The sequence below is a fragment of the Meleagris gallopavo genome, chromosome 12 (genome assembly GCF_000146605.3).
Source record: "Meleagris gallopavo isolate NT-WF06-2002-E0010 breed Aviagen turkey brand Nicholas breeding stock chromosome 12, Turkey_5.1, whole genome shotgun sequence".
NCBI classification, from domain to species: domain Eukaryota; kingdom Metazoa; phylum Chordata; class Aves; order Galliformes; family Phasianidae; genus Meleagris; species Meleagris gallopavo.
In genome coordinates, this window is record NC_015022.2 from 1,726,538 (window position 1) to 1,750,583 (window position 24,046).

The 24,046-nt window shown below is 50.7% G+C and overlaps 1 protein-coding gene across 13 annotated transcripts in view; it reads left to right on the plus strand.

Moving 5' to 3' along the window:
- Nucleotides 1–2,317: 2,317 nt before the first annotated feature.
- SEMA7A (semaphorin 7A (John Milton Hagen blood group)) overlaps nt 2,318–24,046 on the plus strand; it is a 30,851-nt gene continuing 9,122 nt past the window's right edge. Inside the window, exons 1-9 of one of the 13 annotated variants that reach the window (XM_031555245.1) lie at nt 2,318–2,539; nt 3,228–3,288; nt 5,392–5,478; nt 6,921–7,024; nt 7,496–7,597; nt 21,838–21,971; nt 22,863–22,913; nt 23,107–23,202; nt 23,476–23,560. In XM_031555245.1, the coding sequence (XP_031411105.1) occupies nt 6,985–7,024; nt 7,496–7,597; nt 21,838–21,971; nt 22,863–22,913; nt 23,107–23,202; nt 23,476–23,560 (508 nt within the window). In that variant the 5' untranslated portion in view covers nt 2,318–2,539; nt 3,228–3,288; nt 5,392–5,478; nt 6,921–6,984. The other 12 variants (XM_031555247.1, XM_031555248.1, XM_031555246.1 and 9 more) reach the window with 12 other exon arrangements.

A 24,046-nucleotide genomic window follows, 5' to 3' on the forward strand; every position in this document is an offset into this window, starting at 1 on the left:
CAGGGTCGAGGCAGGTGCTGAAGATTGCAGGGTATTGCCAGTGACTCAATGGGAGAGGCACATTGTTTCTGACACGATGGGCTGGTTTGTTGGGTTGCAGCGAATATTTTTCCAAGGTGTCTTCTAATTCTGGGTGCCATGTTTGAAGCTCTCAGGAGCTGCCTACAAAGGCAATCAAATACGCACTGTAATTAGTTGGTGGGAGCTCTGAGACAAATTGGAGCCAGAGGTAGATCTGGCGTCACTCTGAATGTACCATCAAGACTGACAGAGCATGAAAATGGGAGCTGGTTTGCCTGAAATGCCACCGTGTGACACTAGGGAAGCTCAGAGCAGAAAATGGTCCCTTACCTTCAGGCTACCTGTGTTCCCCTCTAATTCCTTTCAAAGCACAACTGTTGTCTGCTGATACAATCTCAGCTATCGCACAGCAAATGCTGGATTGTTCTGGCCAGGATGGCTTATTGACTGCTAGAGTTTAATCCTGTCTGGAGGATTAAAACCCCCAGGAGAAGAGGGACTGTTTTTATTTTTCCATATGCAGGGGATAAGATTTGATGAGTATCAGATATCTTCTGGCTCTCCTAACTCGATACATCCTTCCTGGTTACTGCCTTCATTACCAGTTTTGGATGATGACTGTCATTTTACAAATACAGAAACTAATTACTTTATTCCCATGCCTGCTGCCTTCATTCCTTACTTTGCTAGGGATGGGTAGCTTATGCAGAGCACTCCCCCTCTCTTTTCTGTTCCGTAGACAAGCCCCGCTGTCAGCCCTCAATCCTCCCAAGGCTAACTGAGGATTAGCTGTATCGCAGATGTCGTGGTGATGCTGGAGCTGGGAGCCACAAAGCTCCCCCAGACCTGCATGGAGCTGGCAGGGCTTGCTTTGGGACTGCTTGCTTGCCTGTGCCCTGTCAAGTCTCAGCTCAGACTGGGAACAGCTTGGGGCTATCGGTGTCCCCAGATGGTCTTTCTTTTGTCTTCCCTTGCTCTAAAGATTTGATCGCTTTGGCTAATGTGTTGTCTTAAGTATTTTTTTTTTTCCCATTATATGGGCTATTTCTACTTCTCCCTGTGTTCTCAGAGAGCTGGTTGCTTTCCATGGAGAGAATTTCTTTTTCTTTCACAAATTAAGTTGCTTGGCTTAGAGTACCACATCAGACACGTTCTTTGAAGCAGCTATAGCAGAGAACTTGGCACTGATGTTGTTCTCAACAAGATTGATGCGTGCGCTTCACTTCCCTCATCTCGCCTCTCTTTGCCTAGAATAGACGTGTTCAGCAAGCAGGCAAATTTAGAGCTGTGGGGAAGGGGGGAGAGGCTCTGCCTGGTCCCTGCAGTGCTGGTGATGGAGGAGGAGGAAGGGAAACTTTGATGCAGGAGGCTCTTGGAGGAGACCAACTGCACAGCAGCCAGGTGAGCGCTGCCTTCTCGGCTGCTCTAATTGGTGAGCACCTCCTGCCTCCCTGCTCCGAGATGAAAGCCCTGAGGTGTGCAGGGAAAGCTCAGCCTCTTGTCTGAACCTGTCCTGGCTCTTAATAGCCACTGGTGGAGCCTGTGTTCAAAGACAGGTATCAAAAAAGAGCTGGAATAACTGTGCAGATTGCTGGCATTCATCTCTTAGAAAGAAGTTTAGTTCAGACACTAAATTGCCAGTGGTTGGAGCACAACAAATTCTGTTTTTTGGGAGCAAATTGCAGTGTGCTATCTCTCACCTGCCTAGTCCCTGGAGTCCTGCCTTAATGTCACTGCTCTGACACCTTTCCTCCTGTATCATCTCTCATCACCACATCTGTGCTTGGGTTAGAGATGCATCCACTTTGCTGGGGCTCAGCACGTCTGCATCCTGCTTGTGTACCTAACCTTTGTCACACGCCAAGCATCTGTGGCCTGAATATCATCCCGACTGTGCTGCAGGAGCAGATGGAAGGTGTTTGAAAACATTTGGCTGACCCATTAGGAAGGGTGGAGATCAGGCCGTGGGTCTTGACGTAAGTTCTTTTTTTAGGGACTTTTTGCTACTGACTTCAAAGAAATGCCTGCCTCAGTTCCCTCTTTGCTTCTAATGGAACTGACATGGGGAAGTGGTAATAGTGGGAGTTTTCAGCAATAATGGTAGCAGCTGTTTGGTACTCCCATGTTTTGGTAATCTTGTTATTTGTTCCGGTGCTTGACCATCAATGCTGGAGTGTCATACACAGATGCGGGGGTTGGGATCTAAGCTCTTTACCATATGTGCCCTTTTTTAGCCTGCTTTGGCCACCTCAATGGCTTTTCCACCACCTGCCTTGTTTCTCTTTGCCTAACACAGTCCTGAGCTGACTGTCCCTGTGGGGATCCAAGTGCTGCTGTGGGAGGATAATTTTCTAGCAAGAAGGTGAAATGGAGACAGAACAGAATCTCCCAGACTTCTGCTATGCCCCATACCATGTGATGCCCAACCTTCGTCTGCTTTCACAATGATGCTGGAGTCTTCCCACGTGGGAAGTGAACACAGCAAGATCCCTTCCAGGAGCAGAAATGCACATTTAAGGTATTAAGTGTTTCTGTGTGGACATTGTGTTTGGGTGGTTTGTTGAATCAGATATTAAACCTGCAAAGTTTGGAGCTCTTCAGCTTTTCTGGCTTAATATGACCACATCTGAATTCCACTCACCCTCCCACATGCCTCTCCCATATTTCAAAGGCATCTTGCTTCCTTGCTCTCCAGTCCAAACAGGCTCTGATGCTAAAGGAACCCTGCTTGTCGTGCACACATGTACTGAGCTGGGGGAACATCGTCCTCCCTACACCTAGATCTGGTGTGGGATGTGTGCTTTGCCCCCACAGCTACAGTGACACCCCAGCTGTGAATGTTATTTAGGGCAGGTTTCTCCAATGCTGCACCTCCTGCACAACTTTCGAGGGAGGGAATGACCTTGAGCACCAGGCTCTAAAGCTGCATGTTTAAACAGCAGCAGGAAATTTATCTGTCATACCTCTTGTGTACTGACATTATTTGTACAGGGCTTGGTAGTTTCCTATTTGTTTTCAGTTTTGTTCTCAGTAAACTCTGGGGAGCCAGGAAATGCATAATGGGCTGTAGCTTTTTTTCTTGAGTTAACTTTGTGTTGACTGGGTGAGCTCAACAGTGTCATGGAGGGGCAGACAGGATGTGGTGGCTGCCATAAGCTTTGGGATTTCCTTGTCAGTAACAAAATCTTGGTATCCTTCTTTCTCAGGCAGAATTTCCAGCAAGGAAGTAAAGTTTTAGTGCTGCTGGGCCTCCTGGCCAGGAATCAGGTAAGAGTCAGGGCAGAGATGACCAGGCACAGCTGACCCATGTGCCTGTGAAGAGGTAAGAGTGAAAACCTTTCTTAGCACATTTCCTAATGTTTTCTTCCAGTTTATGACTGCTAGTAGTTGTAGTCCTGCTTTAGAAGAATGCTTGGTTTGAATAAAACTACGGCAGACAGAATGGAAATTTCAAAGGGGAGAAGATAAACATTCCCTGATACATCCTTTGATGGCAAAACAAATGACTGAGCTACTGGTTTTGAACTTGGAGCTTCTTGGCTCAAGTCCTTTTGAACTGAGCCTGGAAACTTACAAAATAAAATCAAAAAACCTCCATCCAAACATCATCAAAATCCCTTAATAGTAATAATAGTAATAATAGTAATTATAAAATTCCTATTAGGATGAGCCAAGGCTTTCTGAGGAGTGTTTCTGAGCACTGTCTGTCTAGCTGGCTTCTGGATGTTCCAGGCTACCAGCACATGGAATGGTTCTCCTGAAGTCATTTTGAGACCTCTCTTTCCCTCCTACTTAATTAAATGCCTCGCTGATTTAAAAGCACGATCCACCAAGTTCCGCAGGGTGCATTAGCTCAGGTATTGAGTTTGAGGGAGAAGCTGGAGAGAGTTGGGATTCCACTCTAGGGCAGATAAAAGCATCAAATGGGCTTTGCAGGATCGGTGCCAGAATCCCATGTCCTTCTGCAGTGGCCCGTAATAGTAGAGCAGAGTGAGTGGATAAAGATGCACACCAGTGGATTTTCTAGTTGATCTGAGGGTCAGGGAGGTTCAGAACCAGAAGTGGGGTGTAAATAGTTAACAGATCCCATCAGGCTTATTTTATTTTGTAAACTGAGAGATTGCTGTGGTCGCTGGAGTGGCAACAGGTGAGAGCTGGGCAGCCAGGAAGAAAATGGGTATTTAATCTCTAAAGCAGAAACTGTTGCTAGTGACAGCAGAGCTCTGTAATCTCTCAGCAGTGCTCAGCGTGTCACCTTGGCATCCCACAGAGCAGCTTCCAAACTGTTTACCTCTGTGCTAATTGTGTTATTTGCACACAGCCCAGTTTCAGGGAAGGGAGGAGTGCTGGCCATCCTGCTCTGGTGTACTCCTTGCTGAGGTGCAGCTCCCTGTGATGTTTCAGAATTGCTTCCCAAAAGATATGCAGTAATGCATAACTCATTCACCCTGTGGATCCTGTCAGCTGGTGTCTGGCCGGGCAATTCATGTCCGTTTATTCTTCCTCCACCTCATTTTCTTACTCTTCCCTTCCTTCCTCCCAGATGTCTGTGACTTGGTGCTGCTTACAACTTCCTGCAGTTGCTTTCCCAAATGAGCTGGGTGGAAACTTGGTGGGGATGCAATAACCAGGATGCAGGTGATAATATTCTCTATGAGGTGGGGCAGATGGGAAGCAGGAAGACGGAGGCACTCTTCCCTTTGACAGATTTTGACAGGTCGCTTTTGGCAAGTCAGACAGGTCAAGCATGTGGTGGGATCCCAAGCTGCTCCCACTCTCCTGCTGGAAGGGATGGCAGATTTCCTATGTCTGGGGAAACAGCCTTCGTGCCACCAGACAGGCTCTGAATTTAGAGCTGACACTTACCTTCTGCGTCACTTGGCCTCTGCTAGACAGCCCTGGGCCAACATAGGAAGGAGGATCAGGCAATAGAACATCTTAAGAGATCTTTCCATTTCTGGCAAGGCAGAAATCAGTGTTTAGAAGTACTTGAACACCAGAAGGTCAACTTAATATCTTTGAAGCAGTGTACTTTTCTGAGCAGCCTCCGCATTTCCTGCATTCCTAGTCAACACTGTTGGTGTTTTTCCAGCTGTAGTTTGAAGTGATTTCTTGAAGGCCAGGTGAATTTACACTGACTCCCCATGTATAAAAGAAAAATGTAGGCTTAAAAGCCAATGCATATAATGGCAGGGGCTGAGAGAGCAGATTGCGGGGCAGGAACCTTAAATTGTGCATAAGTAGAAGATGATGTGGGTTTAACAGGGCTGATAGAGCTCTCTGGTAAGCTTGTGTATGGGTGTTGAGTGACCCTTTCAGAGCAGGATTGGGAATTGCTTGCCAACTGCTGAAACACAGCCGTTCCTGCAGGAGATGCATGGCACCACTGAGCAGAAATCCAGGCTGTGCTGGGAAGCAGAGCACGGTGTTCAGGAACAGAAACACCAAGAGTTCCAGGTAAGCCAAGCAGTGCGGCTATTGAGGCCCTTCTAAGAAGACAGAGCTGATGCATTGTGTGCCATTAATATTTCAATCTGCTGCTTTTATGGTGGAAGCAGAGCAACCTCAGCAAAGCAACTTGTTTGTTCTTGTTTGCATTTCCTTCCAAATGGGAAAGGATGTGCGTTGTGTCAAAAGAGGTGACTCTCCTATATTCAGTGTTTGGTGTGACCTCACCTTGAATGTTGGGTACAGTTCTGTGCTTCACAGTGTAAAGAGGATGTGAAGGCACTTGAAAGCATCCGGAGGGGGGCAGTACAGCTGGTAGAAGGATGTGGGTAGGGCCTGAGGGCACCTAGATTGCCTGGTTTGGAGAAAAAGAGGCTGAGAGGTGACCTCTTTGCCTCTACGTATTCCTCAGAAGGGGATATAAGTGGTAAGGTCACCGTGTGTGTGAGAATGGCACAGAGCTGCACTGGGGGAGGTTCAGACTGGGCATGAAGAGAGATTTCTTTACCATGTGGGCTATGAAACACTGGAACAGGCATCCTAGGGAGGTGGCTGACGCCCTGTTCCTGTCAGTGTTCAAGAGGTGTTTGGGTGATGCCCTCAATAATATATTTTAACTTTTGGTTAGACCAAAAGTTAGGCTGTTGGATTTCATCTTTGAAGATGCCTTCCAACTGAATAATTCTTGATGGCTTTATTAATTGCTGAAATCCATGTCTGAGGGGTATGCACAGTCTTGGTAATCTGTGTGTGAGATGCCTATCTCATCCTGCTTCCTTTTCTGCCCTGTCAGCGACTACTTTCTGTGCTGCTTATCAGCAGCACTGCTTGTTGATGTGGCTAGCATTCAGTTGTAGCACAGCTGCCTGACAGGCGTCTGCCTTTCAGACCCAGCTCTGCTTAGGGATTAGCTGAGGCAGGACCTCTGCAAGCTGCTGGCATCAGCAAACAGCATCATGAAGCATTTGGCATGGGGTGTTCTGCCTCGGTGAGCCACTGGGATCTCCTCAGCAAGGAAACCTGTGCTGCAAAAGGGAAGGCACATCCCAGCAAAGGGACACTGCTGTGCTGGAAGCTTCCTTTGGCAAGAAAAGGAAGTAGGTATATTAAAGATGTGCTGGGGAACACGATTGCTTCTCTGGCTGATTTCAAAGTCCTGAGGGGTGGCATTTGGCATGTGAGATCTTCTTTAACTGAGAGCAGGGGGTTTACCAACTGATCAGCCCCCTGATCTGGGCCAGCTTAAAGAGCTGATGGAGGTGGGCTTGTGTGAAAGCAGTGTGCCTGAGAGGGTGAAGCGATGGCAGCTGTGTCAGGGCTGCAGCTTTAGCAGGTTGCCCCACTGGTGACCACCACAGCGCAATGAATGTGAGGGTGGGGAGGGAGAATGTATTGAAATTGGAGGGTGGCAGCTTACTGTTAAGCGATTAATTGCTTCCTTTTAACCTCAGTTGGTCTGAGAACTGAAAGATATGTAGATCAGCACTGCTCCCTGTTTCTGTCATCTCGAATTCCATGCTTATGAGTACCTGCTCCCAAAGGAAAAATGCAGAAGGTAAGAAGGAGCAGCTCTGGCCTTCCAAGGTTTCACAGTGGTAATTTACATTGTGTCCCAATGTCATGGGCCGTCATGTTTTGCAACAGAGTCTCTGTGCCAAAACACACACCCTCTCATCCAGGGAGGGGTTGTGGAAATGCACGTGCACTGGCAGTCCTGGTGAGTATCCTCAGCCCTTTGTGCTGCGTTCAAAAAGGTCCTTCTTTGTACTTTTCTGAAGGTGCCACAGCTGATAACTGCCAGAGATAGAGATGCAGCTGTTAGGTTTCTAGAAGAGGTGATGCAGCAGAGAGAACATCTTAGATATCTTTCACAAGCATAAGAGTGTTCAAGTAATGCTTACACTGGTTTCTCATGATTGCGAGATTTTTTTGGAAGATATGTCTGCATCCTAACCCACTCCACCTACAGTCTGTTTGTGGGGTCATGCTGAAGACTATTACTGAGTTCTTGTGCGTTGTGTTCCAGCATACCTCCTCTCCTCTAATGGGCCTGATGAGATGCCAACAAAAACCGGGAGGTTTCATAACAGATTGCTTGGATGCTTGCGGCCCAGGCATCCTATCTCAGGTACTGAATAAAATTGATCCTGCTGAGGAAAATCTGCTTTCTGATTTTCACAGGGTTCTTCAGGGAAGCTCCCTTCTGATCTATTTAGGATCTGAGTGCTGTGATTTGGCAGAATAGGAGGGAGCTGAGGGGAAGGAGCGTGTGCCTGGAATCTGATCTCTTGTTTATGCTTTCTGGAGGCAGCGTGTGGCTGAGCTGGTTTTAGAGAGTGTCCCACGTAAACAAGCGTGCGGAGATACTTGTCTGCTTTGGGATGTGTGCACGCATGTTTAACACACAGCAGTTGTGGCTGTATTCAGGGCACGGCTCCATGCTCAGCACTCCTTGCAAACTGATGCAGGGCTGGAACAGCCTTACAGTCAGCTTTGCAATCCTTCTTGTACATCTTCAAGCTTGGCTGCTCCTTGTTGAACCTTAAGCATGCAGCATGCTTGTGTGCCACCACTTTTCTTGTTTCATGTGGGCTCCTTTGGTGAGCTGACCTGCAGAGGCCTCTCAGCAGCTCTTTATTTAGTGGTGTGGTGATCTCCTGGAGCCCAGGTGCATGGCAGTGCTGACTGCTGGCACTGTCAGCTAAGCATTTGGAACTGGTGGAGTCCTACCCCCAGGGCCCTTTTATTTGGGATTTATCAGCCTTCTTCCATCTCCAGACAGGAAACTCTGGTGGAAGAAGTACAGGGGTACTTGAGAAAGTAATGCTCTGCAAACTGTCTGCTGAGTCTCCTGCATAGCATGGGTGCTGTAGCATCAGTCTGAATCCAGGACCACAACATGATCATGTTCACAGGGCAGCCTGACCAGCGGGCTGGAAGTGGGACCCTGAACTGAACACTTCCAGGCTCCAGAGGGAGTTTAAAGCTGAATGTTACATACAAAAGCATTGTCTTTAGCGGTAGGTGGAAATAAAGATACTCTAACAATGCAGAGTAAGCTGTGTTAGGAGCAGGGAAGATGCGAAAAACAAGGAATTACAGTTTTAATAAGGCAGAAGCTGTCCCTGTTGATCTCTGATCAGAACCACTGGGTAACTTTGTTAAGAGTGGGAGCTCAACACCAGTTTCCCAGCCCACCAACTGTGTGGGATTGTAAAAGACAAAGCAGATAATAACATATGCAACATTAATAGGGTAGCCTAAATTTGGGGCAGGTGCACAATGCTGCATTTCTGCTTATTAAGGAGTTAACATGGGTAGCATGGCTTTGGTTGCTGGCTGATGAATGATTCCCTGATGTTTCTTTTTCACTCCTGGCTGTGTGAAAGGGCTTTAATGGGCCTATGCTGCTCGAAGGCAAATGATTACAGGGTTACTGAGGTCACTGGGGCAGGTAGAGAAATAATCACCTCTGTGGGGAAGCAGTGGCTGCACTGAAGTGAGCAGTGATGCAAAAAGAGCAGGAATCCCCGTGTCCGAAACGGAGAAAGCAGAGATGATCTGTGTGTCACCCAGTCATTACCCAAGCACGTATTTGGTGAAAGACAGAGATGAAACTCCATGGCTGGGGTTGGTGGGGAATTCCTGCAGCTCCTTAACATTCACAAGCAGTCCACTCATTAATTTTTTTTTTTTGCTTCCTCCAGAATGCCCCCTCGCAGTGCTGCTGTTCACCTCCCTGGGGCTTCAGTGCTGACTTTGAAGAGCGCAGCTGCCTCTCTCGTCCTTGTGAGCTCCCCACGGGGCTCTTCTATTCTGCTCACGTCCGACCTCGCTTTTCCTTGCGTGTGATTCCCTGCTCTTCTCATTAACAAACCTCACAGCGCTTCACAAAGGCTCCAGCCCTTCCTGGCCTCCCCTGCTGGAGAGCAGGGGAAGCAAAGTGACTTTGTGAGCGTCGTGCCACAGCCCTGCGGGTGGGTTTGTTTAGCATCCCTGCCTTCCGTGGGATGTGTGTGCGTCTCAGGGAAGGGAAATGGGTGCACCGTAGTTCTGAGTGGATGTTACAAGCTAGCTCTCAAATTGCATTCTTACCCATATGATTGCAAATGACAGTCAGACTGGTCTGGTGAGTAAGACTAGGCAACCTTGAGCTGTCATACTTCAGGAATCTGTGTCGGGAAGAGCACCAGACTTGCAGTGACAAGGGTCACTTTGTATATGATTAGAAGTGGCCCTTTGCTGTGATCTCCCTGTGGGGCTGGCGCATAGCATTTGCTGCAGCCTGGCTGCATCTTCCCAATGGCAGAGCTCTGCAGTGCGCTGCTCTTGCTGTGGTTGGCAGAGCGCAGCTTCCTCGGCTCCGTGCAGCCCGAGAGCAAGAAGTGCTGCTGAGAAGTCTTTGTCCTCCTTGGTCTGCTTGTGTTTTTGTACAAGCAGGTGCGTTTTCATTTTGATTTTCATCAGGCAAAGCATTCCTCCTTCATCCTTCAGTAGGTTCACTGCGAGCCTTGGGCCAGCTGCAGCTTTTTCTATGGAGATGAACGAAGCCATCAGATGCCTACCTTTCGTTTGGAGAAGTTGGAATGGAGGAAGGAGGAGAAGGGGGAAGAAAAAAAAACCTAAGGCGTGTGGGTGTATCAGTTGAGAGACCCCGCCTTCACTTCTCATTGGCTGTGTTTATAAGGCAAGCAATGCGGCTGCCAGCCGCACAGGCTGGGGATTTGGGCTCTCTGCAGCACTGGCAATGGGCAGCGGGTCCCTGCTCGCCCTCCTGGTGGCCCTGGGTGCCTGCCAGCTGGGGGTGTGGGCAGCAGGGCGCTCCAAGGTGAACCCCAGGATCGTCGTCAGCCCCCGAGGTGAGTACGGGCTGCTCCCCGCACTGCTGCCTTACCCCTCTTTTATTTCTTCTGTCTCTTCAGGGAGACTTTGTGGCTCTCGTTAAACCGAGCCCAAGCTCTGTGATCTCCGGAGAGGCTTCTGGTGACCTTGGTAGCTCCCATTGAATTTTTAGAGCCTTCTTCCTTCCTAATTCTTTTTGCATTCTGAAAGCGTCTTCCACCGATCTGGCTGTGTTAACCCATAAAGCTGCCTCTTGAAACAGGCACAGTATGCTGTAACTCAGGGGAGGAATGCAAAGTGCATTTGCATAAAGCAGTTAATTTGCTAACGAACCCGATGCACTCAGCTGCACATGGGTCCTCGGCCTCGGTATTTATACGGCGTAACTGTTCTCTGAGGGAAATACATGCTGCTGCAGTGGCACAGGGTTTAGCAGACAGAATCTGAGCAGAAACTGAACAAAGGGCTGTTCTCGAGGAGGAGGCTGGCGTGGAGAGCGCAGCCTGACATTCGTGGGTTGGAAAGAGTGGAGTAACGCTTACTGGTTCCGTCATGTGCCTTCCCAAGCTTTTTGAGGCATCCCCTCCAGGGCTGCTTTAACAAAAGACCCCAGTGGTTAAAGTGTTTGTGTAACCCCGGGGCTCCACCGAGCTGCAGATCCCGCGCTGCTCTGCAGTACAACGGCTCCTCTGTGCCGACAACTTCAGAGGACGTGAATTTCCCTGCTTTATTCCACACCATCTGTTGTTCTTTGGGCCCGTCGCTGCTTGGAGATGAGGGACAGCAGCAGACGGAAGGGTGATGGCTGTGTGACCCGAGTAACACGCTGCCAAGCCAAGGGCTGGCAGGGAGAATGGCTGAGAGTTGCTATTATAAAACTAATGATGCATTACTAACTTTATCCCCTGGCAAATGAAACAGCTCAGATATTGGTGCAACAGTGAGAAGGAAGGTGTAGGATGGGGTCATGCTTTTCAGGGCAGAAACTTCCCCTTTCCTATTTAAAGGAAGAGAAAAAGTTGTGCTGCTGGTGCGTGGTGTGATGGCAGTGCGTGTCCTGGAATAGACTTGCAGTGAGCAGGAGGAGCGGGCTTGAGTTGTTGCATTTCCACCCGTTCCTATGTGCTCAGTGCACACATGCAGTACAGTCATTTGGCCTTTCAGTGCATCTGTGTCAGATGGTGGCTTTTCTTAACATTAAACAGCGAGGATCTGTCACTGAGAAGCACCAAAGCCAATTAGTGCTAGGATGCATCGCTGAGAGGGGGATCAGCTTGTGCTTATCTCTTTCCTGATTTGATTTTTTTTGAGAAAAAGCCATAATTGCAGTGGGGGAGTCGTGCAGGCAGGCTCATCACGAGGCAGTCCTATGTCCTACTGCACAGACTGCATTGCCCAGCGTGATCCCTGCCCTTTGAGAAGTGAGGTTGCTTGGGCTGAGGCTGAGATGTGAGTGAAGGGGTGAATGGTGGGGGTGTAGCGGGCAGCACTCAGCCCTCTTCAACTTTCCTGGTGCTCCAGTGGCTCTCGGCAGCCCGGTCTGGTGGTTGGCGACCCTGCACATAGCAGGGGGGTTGGAACTAGATGAGCACTGTGATCTTTTTCAGTCCAGGCCTTTCGATGATTTCGAGTGCAGCAAAAGGCAAATACAGCTTCTGCAGTGTGAGTAACCTGCAGATCAGCACGCGGAGCAGTGCCTCGTGGTGGTGGGGGTGATGTGCTTGCAGGGTTTTGTTTCCAGCTCTGGATGGAGAGGAATGGAGCAGTGGTCAGGCTCGTGGTGCAGCATACAGCCACAGCCCTGGGCTGTGCAGGAGCTGCCGGCTCTTCACCTCATTAAATTTCTTCCACGCTGCAGCCCATCGCTAGCACCAGGTGTGACAGCTTCAAAGACACCTAGAGATCTTACAACACTGCAGGAGAATGGAGAAATTCCCTCCAGGAGGGAAGGGTAAGTGTGCAGCATCCCTCCTCAGGCTGCAGCCCTGGAGGAGAGGAGGGAGATAGTGGCAGCAGCTTCTCCCACCGCCACCCTTTCATCTTTCAGCCCCTGCATTGCTGCCCTTGTTGACGCCCCCACCCAATGTAGAGTGAGCCCTGATCTCGCTGCGGGTGGCAAAACTGCTGTGCTGTTTCCCCCCATGGCTCTCGGATGTCCGATTGCCTGAGAGATAGGTGAGGTGACATTGTGCGCTATCAGCAGAAAAAAGGCTGCTGGCTTCAGTGGCACAATCCAGAGCTCTGATGTGGAGACAAAGAAACAAACCTCGGTGTTGGGAGCTTGCCTGGCTTTAAGTGATTTTGCAGTCCTGGGGGCTTGGACAGCAGCACTGGGCTGTGGCTGGAACAAAGTGTTCTGCAGGTCTGCTTTTTTCCTCTCTCTGAACACAATGTGTGTAAACCCAGTCCTGAGGCCTCAAACAGGGCAACTGCTCTGCTTTTATTGTGCATCCCGGATTCCATAATGCAGTGCAGGACGGGGTGAGGATGGGCACGTTGTTCCCAAACCGCAGATGTAGCACCAGAGGCAGCGGGAGGGATCCCAGGAGCTCCCCTTGAACAGCTGGCTGCCTCTTGTGTGATGCTGGGTAAGCAGTTACTTGGAAGCACATCTGACTCTGCAGGCTTTCTTCCCCTTAGAGAAAGGGCAGGGCAAAGGGCTGAGCTCAGCTCTTGACCTTTGGTCACATCCAGAGTGCTTAAGATCCTTTTCAGTGATGAGGACCTTGCGCCTTCTCCTTCCTGCATCACATGAGCTGGGTTCTCTCTTGGTTATTTCTCCCTGCTGTCCTGAGAAGGACTGTGGCAAAGGAATGTGGACAAAGGATGAATGTGGCAAAGGATGAATTCCCAATTTGTTGTAGCTTGTAGGGGGAAGCCTGGGCTGGTGTGGAGACAAACATATCAACCTCGTACGTTGTGTTCTCCTTTTGATTTGTTCTTCCTGTTCTCCTACCCAAACACTGGCCAGCTGGGCTCTGCTTTGTAAAGGTGCCTTCCATTCCCACACTGAGCTTTGTTTGTCGGCACGGAGCCCACACACTGACTGCCATGATCCCTCTGCAGAGAGGCAGGCTGCTGTGACCTGGGGCTGGGCAGAGCTGTCGGGGTGACAGTCCCTATGTGGAGCAGGAGGGTGGCATCCCATGTTGACTGTCTCATGACCGGAAAGTCACTGAGCATTGGGAGACAGCGAGGAGCCTGAGGGCAGGCTTGGATAGCTCTTATCACCATGGCTTTTATGGTGCAGGGCTAGTTTTTAATCGCTGTCACTCGTAAGATTCTCTTGTCCCAGTTTATCCGTGTGTGTTTGGACCCGAGACGAACTCGCAGCCCTTTTCTGGCTCACCTTGGGTTAGGACAGAGCCTGACAGTTTAATTACTTCCCTATGATAGACGGATGGGGCTAACGGGGGACGAGAGCTGGAGGGACCACTTCTGAGTCAGTGTGCATCTCACAGGAGATCAGTGCGTTTTGCAAGGGAAGAGAAAGATTATACACTTGACCCTTGGCTGCCCTAAACACGTAAACTGGCTCTGGGGGGCGGGGGTGGAAGAGCAGGAGTGGTGATGCCAGAAAAATTCCCTTTGGGAACCCCTGGGCTTTGGTGAGTTCCGCTGCCACATGACCCTGAGAAATGGTGCGGTGGTGGGGAAGCACAATGAGAGGTGCTGGTGGCTCTCCACAACTGACAGTGGCACTGATTTCATGGATACCACAGTCCCAAGGGTGTGAATGAAGCATCTCGTAGGGCAGTTGTGTGTCAGTTCTCAGGCAGATCAGGGCTAGAATTCAGGAAAACTGGGCTGAGAGGACTTTTTGTCGATGACGTAGTTCTGCCTGGTTCCTTGAGGCAGGATGAATTAAGTCTAAACCTGCATACGTGATGCTTTTTAAAGCAGCTTGTATCCAGAAAAAGGCCTGGGAAGGAGAAAATAGCTCACTGTGTGGCCAGCTCTCTCCAGTGGAGCCGCATCCTATAGTATGCAGCTATTCCTGGTTGCCCTAGAAATAGGACTTTGTCCTGTTCAGCACCTCAAATTTTGCCTTTTGCTCTCAGCTCCACCCAGTGTAGTAGGCTGTGTTTGTGTGTGATGGGACAGAAGTGCTGGTATACTGCTGAGCATCCCCTGCCGTTGCTGAGTTTCAGAGCAGCTTAAATCTGCAGCAGGAGGCTTCGTAGTATTTAATATCGTGTTAGCAGAGCTCTGGATCTCTAGTGCTATAGATACCTGGTCCCAAATCTGAGCCCTGTCATCTTGCAGCTTCTTGTAGCTCTGACTCTGTTTAGTCTGGGTTTGATTTTTACTTATCTTATTGACAGTGTGTGTACTGGGAGGGAGAGTGAAGCAGGTGCTTAGGGAGCTGGGGGAGTTTCCTGGTTGAATGCATAAATAGTTCCAAACAGAAGTAACCTTGGCTATGGGCTGAGGATGGAAGTGAGAAAAGCGGATATTGGATGCTTTGATGATGGAGGTGAGCAGAATGGGGCTGCTCTGTCAGTCTGCATGGCTGAGAACCAGCTGACATTCGTTGCAGGGATGGGAATCTACAGCAGCAGGTCTGGGGGACACCAAGAGCTCTGCAGGGCTGGGTCCCTTTGCTGTGTGCCCTTATCAGCTTTGTGCAGGGGGCTGAGGCTTCGTCCTTACTCCAGACCCATACGTATGCCATCTCCTCACCTAGGGCAGGAGCTTGGGGTGGCAGAACAAAGCTCTGCAGCCCAAAGGGGATGCTCCATCGCTGCAGTGCTGTTACCATCAGCAGGGAGATGGCTGCCAATTAATGTAAGTGGCTGTTTGCTGGTGCGTGCACACAAAGGTGCTTGTGATGATCTTTATCCCGGAAGGCTTTTTGTGATAACCAACCTCTAGAAGCTGATTTCCTTGCAGGGAGGGGCAGCCGGGCTCTTTACATAGAGCTCTCCTGCTAAAAGCATCCTTTTGTTCTGGTTATTCCGGTGACCATATAATGAAATTCCATAATCACAGAGCAAAGTTCCCCGGCTTCCAGCAGGAACACGGCACAGTTTGGGACTGTTATTACAGAGAACAGCTTTGGGGAGGTAACAAAACCTGGCTCTAAATTTAGCACCTGCAATCTGTGGGGTGCAGCCAATTCAGGGCTATGGGGAGGAAAGCATCCCTGCTTGATGTCAGTCCTCCTCTTGTAGCCACCTCCTGGGGCACTGGGGATATCAGATTGGCTCGGAGGTACGGGCTGCAGAATTTGGGGAGGGGGGACCTGCAGAAGGGGCTGGGGCACGGTGATAATTCATTGGCACGCCTCCTTCCCGCTGCCTCAGCATAAAGCTCTGCAGTGCCTGTCATACGCTCATTTTGTGCTTAATTAAGAGAAACCTGCCTTGCCTGGCTCAAGGCTTCCGAGGGCTGCGTGTTGCTGACAGGATCCTGGCGGAGGGCAGGAGCTTTGAATGCAAGGCTCGTTCCTTCTGGCTGCAGGTTAGGGGTCTCTTTCCTTTTGTTGCTTGCGGTGTGGGCGGTTGGCCCGCTGCCTGCTCCACTTTGGCAACTCCCAGGGATGGAAAGGAGGCTGTGTGGTGTACAGAAAGGCTTTGGAGCAGGTGCGTCCCTGCCAGGCAGCTGCGTTACCAAATGAAAAGCGTTTTCTCTTGCTGCCCTTGCTCACCTCCGTGCTGAACGGTGCTGCCGAGATGCTTACCAGAAATAGTGGGAATTTGATGTCTTTAGTGCATCAGCCCATCGCACTGGGTTGGTTACACTGTGCTCGAGCCTTTCCCCTGGTTAGCACAGCCCTTCGGGGCAGTTACATGGGCTTGAGAGCTTCTGCAGGAACAAAGCACTTTGTTTCCTCTGTGTTCTCTCTCCTCGGAGCGATGCATTTCACTCTTGATGGCATCAGTACCTCGAGGGCAGGCACCCGAGCGTCCCATGATTGCAGGGTCCTGGGGAGCCTGCCAAAGAGAAGGTGAACAGCGGGGTGTGGTGGCAGCTGGGAATACTCATAGAATCATGTTGTCACGTAATAGCTTAGGTTGGATGGCACCTTCAAGACCGTTTGGTTCCAACTCCCCTCCCGTGGGCTGACTGCCCCCCAGCTCAGGCTGCCCAGAGCCCATACGTGGCCTCGGGTGCCTCCAGGAATGGGGCACCCACAGCTCTGGGCAGCAGTGCCAGAGCTTCACTGCCTTCTGAAGAAAGAATTTCTTCTTCACATCTGTCCTCTCTTAGTTTAAAGCCGTTCCCCCTTGTCCTGATGCTGTCTGCTCCTGTAACAAGGTGGTTTCCTCCTGCAGAGGGGAGGGAGGTGTTAAGGTATAAGAATGGGGCTTGCTGCTGCTTGGGGGCTGTCGGAAGTGGTTGGGGAAGGCTGTTAGCAGAGCTGAGTGCTGCTCATCTCCAAACTGCCGTGGGGGAGAGGCAGGATGAGAAATACCAAAGAGATGGAACCCACCACTAACTCACACTTAAAATAAGAAAGAGGAGTGAAACACAGGACGGGTAGATTTGAGTAACTGTGGGCTTCCCAGCTGCACATCTCCCTCCACGCTTTCACATCTTTCTTGTGGGTACAGCAGCTTCCTGCAATCACACCCAGACCCCTTTGCACGCATTTGCACGTCCCCTTGTTACTTTCCAACACGTTGCATGGTGCCCCTGCTGCTGGGCTCAGGGCTTTGCTTTGCAAAGTGTGATGGCCACAGATGGAACACTAAGAAACAGAGCAGCACGGTGCGAGCCCTTGCTCTCTCCTATGTTGCTTTCTGGAACCAAACCACAATGTTTCCTACAGGATGAAAGGCAGGGAAAGATGCTGTCAAGGCTCAGGGTGATGAGAAAGCACTCTGCCTCCACTGAGAAACTCCTTTCCAGGCAGGCTAGGCACATGCCTGTTTTTGAGCTGGCTACAGCAGTGTGTTGTAGATGTAGCCCTTTGGCTCATACCTGACCAGTGCCTTTCTCCATTCCAGAAAGGCATGAGGTATGCAGGAGACGACCAGTACCCTCAATGGAATTGGTCTGACCTCTTTTTCTGGCCCCTGCCCTTTCCACACTACTCTTAGGCTCCAGCTGTGAATATATAAATGGTTTTGTCATTGTGCCGGGAGGAAGAGGGGCAGGAGAAGTGGGAGTGGAGCTGCAACTGCACTGCGTGGTCCCTGAGAGAGCATGGAGGGATTTAAAGAGCAGGAAACACATGTGGCTATGTCTGGTCCTGCTTCAGCAGAACACATTTTTAGCCCATCAGCTGCCTGGTTTCCGCTGCTGCTTCCCTGTAGCTGTGGAGTATTTTGGGGGATGTGACAGGGAGTGCAGGCATCCTGAAAATGTATCTGGGGAGGGGAAGGCAGCAGCACAAACACCTTTTGCTGTGCCTGGGAGGGAGCTGAGCTCTGAGGATCTTCATCTTTCTGTTTTGCTTTCTTTGAGAAGTGACTGATGTTGGAGCACGGGTTGAGCTGAAGTGCTGCAGGGCTGAACTGTGCTCAGAGCGACATTCCTAAGGACCCTTCAGCCTTGCCCAGAGCTGAGAAGTGGCTGCACGTAGCTCAGCAGGCTCAAGGAGTGCAGCTACATCTCTTGGCAGCACCAGCTTTTGGGGAGCAGGAGTTGGTGGGTGTGAAGGAGGTGCTTCCCCATGTTATGTTGCCTTTTGGCCTCTCTCAGAACCCCCCCCCCACGATGAAAGCGTATCATTTTCTGCAAAACTGGAAACCTCGAGCCTCATAGTTCTCTAATTACACCATGGCAGATCAGAACAAAACCTCATGTGTGGATCCTGGGTCATTTTGAGAAAAGTCAGTTCTATAAACTCAGGGTTTTTGGTAGAAAAGTCCCAGAAAGCTGTCAGGCTGATTCTAAAGGCAGGGCTGCCTATCCAGCTGGTGTCTTCGTGTCACATCATGTGCAAAATCACAGGAGAAGGAAAACCTTATATCATGTTAGTGGCTACCACTGCTGTCCATAGGCATACTAACTCCTTCCAGACATCTCAACTTGGGAATTTGTAGAGCCTCTAAAAATACAGCTTGGCTTCTTGCAGCAGCACCGGGGGGGCAGAGTGAGGATCCAGGCTGGGTTTGGTTGGTTCCTTCTCACTGGAACAGAAGAGATATGGAGTTTGGATGGAATCACATCCCATTCTTTTAAAGGAAAGCCACTGTTGCACTTGTGCTCCTTGTAATGCATCCTGTGTGCAGCATTGGGGCTGATGTCGGTGAGTGGAGCTGGCTGTGATACTTCCCAGAGCAAGGTGTGAGCTGTGCCCGGGGTTGCTCAGCTCTGACTCACAGTCATGCTGTGAAACAGGTCTAGAAGCTGGGGCTCCCTGTGCTGCCAGCTGTGAGTCATGCATGGCTTTTCCTTCTGTGTCAGAACCAACTCAGTCTGTCTGATAAAAATGATGACGTGCCGTGAGGTCACAGTGTGTTCAGTCGGCTCCAGAATAACACCTGACAGGCAGGGGAAGTGAGGTGTGGCTGGAAAAGGAAGGAAGTGGAGTAAGATCCATTAAGTGTGTGTGATTCCAGCTGGAGTGAGTGTAGTCAGACCTCCAGGCACGGTGCTTTCCCACCTGGCTGCGTCGGTGCCGTTCCCAAAGGGCAGAAGATCCCTATTGCTTTCTCTTTCTATTTTGTTCAAGCTTTGTTTCTGTTCTTTATTCGAAAATGCCATCATCGGAGCAGATTTGAACAATCCCTTCTATTTAAGGACAACTCCAGAGCTCAAGAAGTGTCTGGTCAATGCTCTCAGATGTGGTCTGATTTTTAGGTGGTCCTGTGTGGAGCCAGGGGTTGGTCTGCATGATCCTTATGGGTCCTTTCCAACGCAGGATGTGATTCCACTAACAGAGTCCTCTGAGCACCAATGAGTCCTAGACCATAAAGCCTTTCATGCTACCCATGCTCAGAACTGTGCAAGCCAGCATCCCAGGATTTGTGCTGTGGGTACTGGTGAGTCTGATGGCCTTTCTTCCACACACAGCAGTGTGGTGGGGTGCAGCATAGCTGAGTCAGCCCCCAAGCTGGGAATAAAGCAGCCGTGATGCAATTGCTTGTAATGAGCCCACGCACCCACATTGCTTCCCTAGCTGGAGTGCTGCAAGCATCTGCTTGGAGATGAGGGCTGCAGGCTTGCTTCTTCCCATGCCCACAAGCATGGCTTGAGCTCTTGGCTCCTGCATCCGTGGGTCCTTTGGTTCTTCCTCAAAGCACAGCATGCCCACGCTGTGCAGAGGGAGCTCGGCTTGCTTCACCCTGGTCAGCTTGAAGCAGAATTTATTTACGATGGGTCACATCTGGAGCATCTCCCTGCTCTTTTCCTTCCTCCTCCTCCATTACCTCATCCTTCATGCATCCGTATGAGATGCACTGGGCTCGCTCCTGCTCCCTCATATTTTATTACTATTATTCTTCAATCTGCCTTGGCATTCCTCCTCTTGCCGGCAAAGCACAAAGCTGCTCTTTCTCCTATTCATTCCTCCGGCCTCGGGTTAGCATTTCAATTGACAATCCTGCCATTGATTTGTGTGCTGATGGTTGGCTTTACATTAAATGCCAGCCGGAGAGATTTAACAGATTTAGCAGAGCTCTGGAAACTTGCCGGGTGGTTTTTCGAGTTCTGGGTTCACTTTGCATCATCCCCTTCTTTGGGGACGAGCTGCGGGCACCACACTTGTCCCTTAGCCTTTGGATGCCCTCAGTCTCATCATCCTCACTGTCGGAGCCATTTATACCCCAAACCACACATGGGACAGCAGGGCTGCTCCCCCCCATCCCTCACCATGATCCTGCTGGTTGCAAAGGAGATCAAACCCCAACAGTCTGAGGCAGAGCGTGGGCTGAATGCACCCCGGCACCTGCTCATGGAAACTCCTTTCCAAAGCTCCCTTTTCCAGCCCAAATCAGTGCTCAAGCATCTGGGCTGTGGCTCAGTGAGCTGTTCATTCCCAGCTCTGTGATTCAGTGCAGCCCCTAGGATAAATAATGTGTTGGCGCCGACCAAATTATTGTTTTGGGCTCTTTTGTTTCCGGCTGGTTGAGGAGAAGCAAGTCCTTTCTAGGAAGCAAGTTGGCACAGTGCTCGGGGCTGACCAGAGAGAAACTGTTGTGGGGAAAAAAAAAAGGCCTCAAAGCAAAACCAAAGGTATCGTGATTGCGGAGGCATATGTGTGCAGAGGGCAAAGGATTGGGGAACAGCAAGTGTTCTCGTGGCTTAGCAGCAGTAGAAAAGTGCAAAGTATGCTGAAGTACAGCCAGAGCAGCCTGCTGGGGGTGGGTGTAGCTGGATGTGCAAGCCTTCCTGCTTGTGGGGTCCCGAGTGCTGGAGTCCCTCTGCCACCGCCCCGTGTGCCAAAGAGGTGGGCTGGAGGGCAGTGTGCCTCCTGCTGATGTCTGCAGGGCTGTGTCCCAGCCTATCCTACCTGTAGCTGATCCCATTGCTCGCCCCATGCAGGTGTGTGAGCAGCATATGGGATCAGAGTGAAAAGCCTCAAATACTTGCCTCTGCAGAATCTTGGCAGGAGTCCCTGCACCGTGTTCTCCGGGCAGAGAAAGCACTGGGCTGCCTGAAGTTGTCCTCTGCCTGTCCTGCTAAGTGGCCTTATAAATAGAGAGGGACACGTGCCACGGATTTATTGCCTGTCTGTGCAGGCTGCCAGCTCCTAAGGCAGACACAGTCTTTGTCTGCATGCCGGGAGCAGCAGCTCTTGGTAGGAAAGGCCCTCCTCTTTGGAAAAGAGGAAAGAGAGAGCCGGAAAGGGAGCATCCCATCACACTGTGCAGAGGTCAGTCCTCATCTGATGTTCTTCCCCGAGTTCACCTTTCTTTTGTGTGACTGCTGCAGAGCACAGTGTGGGACGAAGGATGGAGTCCAGCAGTGTGGGCTCTGGCACAGCTGCTCCAAGCTGGCAGGTTTGGCTGCAGCATCCTGGGGTGGTGCAGAGCTGCTGAGAGGGAGCGGAGAGCAGTGGGGAGGGTGTGCACACAGCTCTGCTCGCTGCCCTGCACTGCTGCAGCCTCCCACACCTGAGCTGGCAGCCCGGAGGGAAGAAGAGGATGAACTGGAAAGGCATAAAGGTGAAAGAGGAAGGAAAGAAAGGAAGGACAAGCAGTCCTTCCTCTCAGCTGGGCCCAGGAAGCTTCCCATTTGCTGTAACCGGTTGTGACACCGGGGCCCAGGTCTTGCAGCTCGCTTTTTGGTTGCCCTGGGGACATGCAGCCCTGAGCGTTGCAGCTTTACATGCTTCCCCCTCTGACATCTAGGCTTTGGCCTGGGGGCTGCCTTTCCCAGGCTGCTGGCTTCTGATGGTGGCTCTGAACCCCATCCGCCCCACCTCCTGTCCTTGAGGCCAGGACAAGAGCACAGCTACAAGTCTGGGAGCTGCCTTCCCTCCCTGCCTGGCACCATCCCATACAACCCTGTGTCCTTGCTTTTCTCATCGCTCATGCCAAGGACGCAGAAGGGAGTCGATCAGCCTGAACTGACTGCAGCTGCTCTGCAGTGGGCTGTGCTTTCCCTAATGAATGTCTTTGCTGTTCCTAGGTGAGAGGGAGTATACATTTCCCAGGAATGAGAAGTACCCAGTGTTCTATCATGAAACAAACAGCTCAAGCATCTACGTCGGGGGAGAGGGAGTACTTTACTACTATAACTTTGCAACCTCTGAGACCTACCCGGTAAGGATGCTCTCTGCTCACCAGTTTGAGCCCACAGCCACATTAGGGAGCATTCAGTGTCTGTCTCACAGCCCAGGTGTTAGATACCTTACTCAGTACCTTTGCCACCAACAAAATCAGAGTTGAGAGTGTCCATTCTATGCCCAGCCTGCCACATCCACCCACAACTTCTGAATGGTTGGTACCTGCAGCAAAGGGAAGAGTTTTGCACTAACTGCAGGTGGGTTCTTCCCAAGCTGTGATCTTGTTGAGGTCTCTAATGCCCCGGGCTAGGATTGCTCAGGTGGGGGATGTGTTCTGTAGCAAGGAAGGGGCTGCTTAGAGTCAGGTTACTGCGGAGGAGCTGTGTTCCATCATCACTGACCAGGCTGACTTTTTTCAAAAACAGCAAGCTCTGAATCAGCTGGGCACCAAGTTAAAACAACAGGAAAACCCTGGGGTGGTTAGTTTTCACATGACCCACCCTTGTCCTTCTCAAACAAGCCAGTCCCTATGTTTATTCCCAGAAACACCCCTTGTTCTCAAGGAACAACAGGGCTCATGTGTCCCAGTCCTTGGACATCCACTGCTGAACACTCACTCCTTGCAACAACAGACCCTCTCCCGAAATCCTTCAGGGAACAACCCAGGCTGTGCTCGCAGCTTCAGCCCTGCATCCCCACTTCTGCACATCACCCCCCAAGGCCTGAAAGACCCAGTCCTGCTACCTCAGTGTCTCCCCAAGGGCTTTCAGATGGGGAAGAGGGCTGAGCAGCTGTGTTTATGAGCTTCCAACTGACATGCTCTTTTGCTAAGAGAGCAACTAAGTACGTGGCACACGAAACTGGGTCCTTCTTAGCTGTCTTGAGAGGGCAGTGATTAAAGCCTCTCTCTTTCTCTTTTACACCGTAGGTAGAGTTCCCTGTGGAAAATGGAGCACAGTGTTTGAAGCCTGGGAGCCCGGTAGGTCCTATTTCTGGAGGAACAGAATATGTGGGTTGGAGGACTTGGGCTGGAGGACTGCTCCTCTGATTTTAACACCTATGGAAGAGCTGGGAAGCGGTATAGCAGAGTGCTGATAGTGCTGTGGACTTGGAGCTGCAGGGCTGTGGTCTGCCATTCACAGCTGCTTACGATCCTCTTCTTTCTCTTGCAGGAGGACAATAAAAACTTTATCACCTTAATAGCAAAGCATGGAAGTGAGATGTTAGTGTGTGGGACTGGCGCTTGCAATCCCACCTGCTGGCACTTGGTAAGCTGGAGTTCTGCTCTGCTTTTCCTGGTGTCTTTTCCAGTGGAACAGCCAGGCATTGTAGGGGGTGCAGCATAGATTGGGAGTGGGCCTAAAGCCAAAGCAGAGCTCAGGGGTCCTTGATGCCCCCGTAACAGTTTAAATCACAGACTGAGGGGTGTGAAGGGAGCCTCTGTGCTCACTTGCCTGGGGGAGACGTGGGCACCTGCATCCCCTGCCCTCCTTGCCCTGAATTGATTGCATTTCTCAGGGGCCATTTCTCTCCTTCCCCAGACAGAGAAGAAGAAGGATGCTCCTCAGGATGGCAGAGGTCTTGCTCCTTTCACTCCTGATACAAATTCCCTCGTCATCGTTGACTGTAAGTCTAGCTGCTCACATGTTTTGAGTTGCAGTGTCATGCAGGAAGTTTGGGTTCTCCAAGGGCTGTGCTTTTCTGCTCTGGTTGGTGATCTTGGTTTTTGCCTCATGTTGATGCTTGTCCTTCTAGGGCAGAGTATGGCAAGAGGTTGTTTGTTCTTGTCCTAGAGAGAGGGTTAAATCTCTGTGCAGGGTAGGGTAGAGTGCATGGGAATGGTGTCATTCTGCAGGATCTGCAGTGCTGTGGACCTGGTAGAGGGGGAGATGAGAATCACAGAATCACAGAATCACAGAATTGTAGGGGTTGGAAGGGACCTCTAGAGATCATCGAGACCAACCCCCCTGCCAAAGCAGGTTCCCTACACCAGGTCGCACAGGTAGGCGTCCAGGCGAGACTTGAATATCTCCAGAGAAGGAGACTCCACAACCTCCCTGGGCAGCCTGTTCCAGTGCTCCGTCACCCTCACCGTGAAGAAGTTCTTACGCA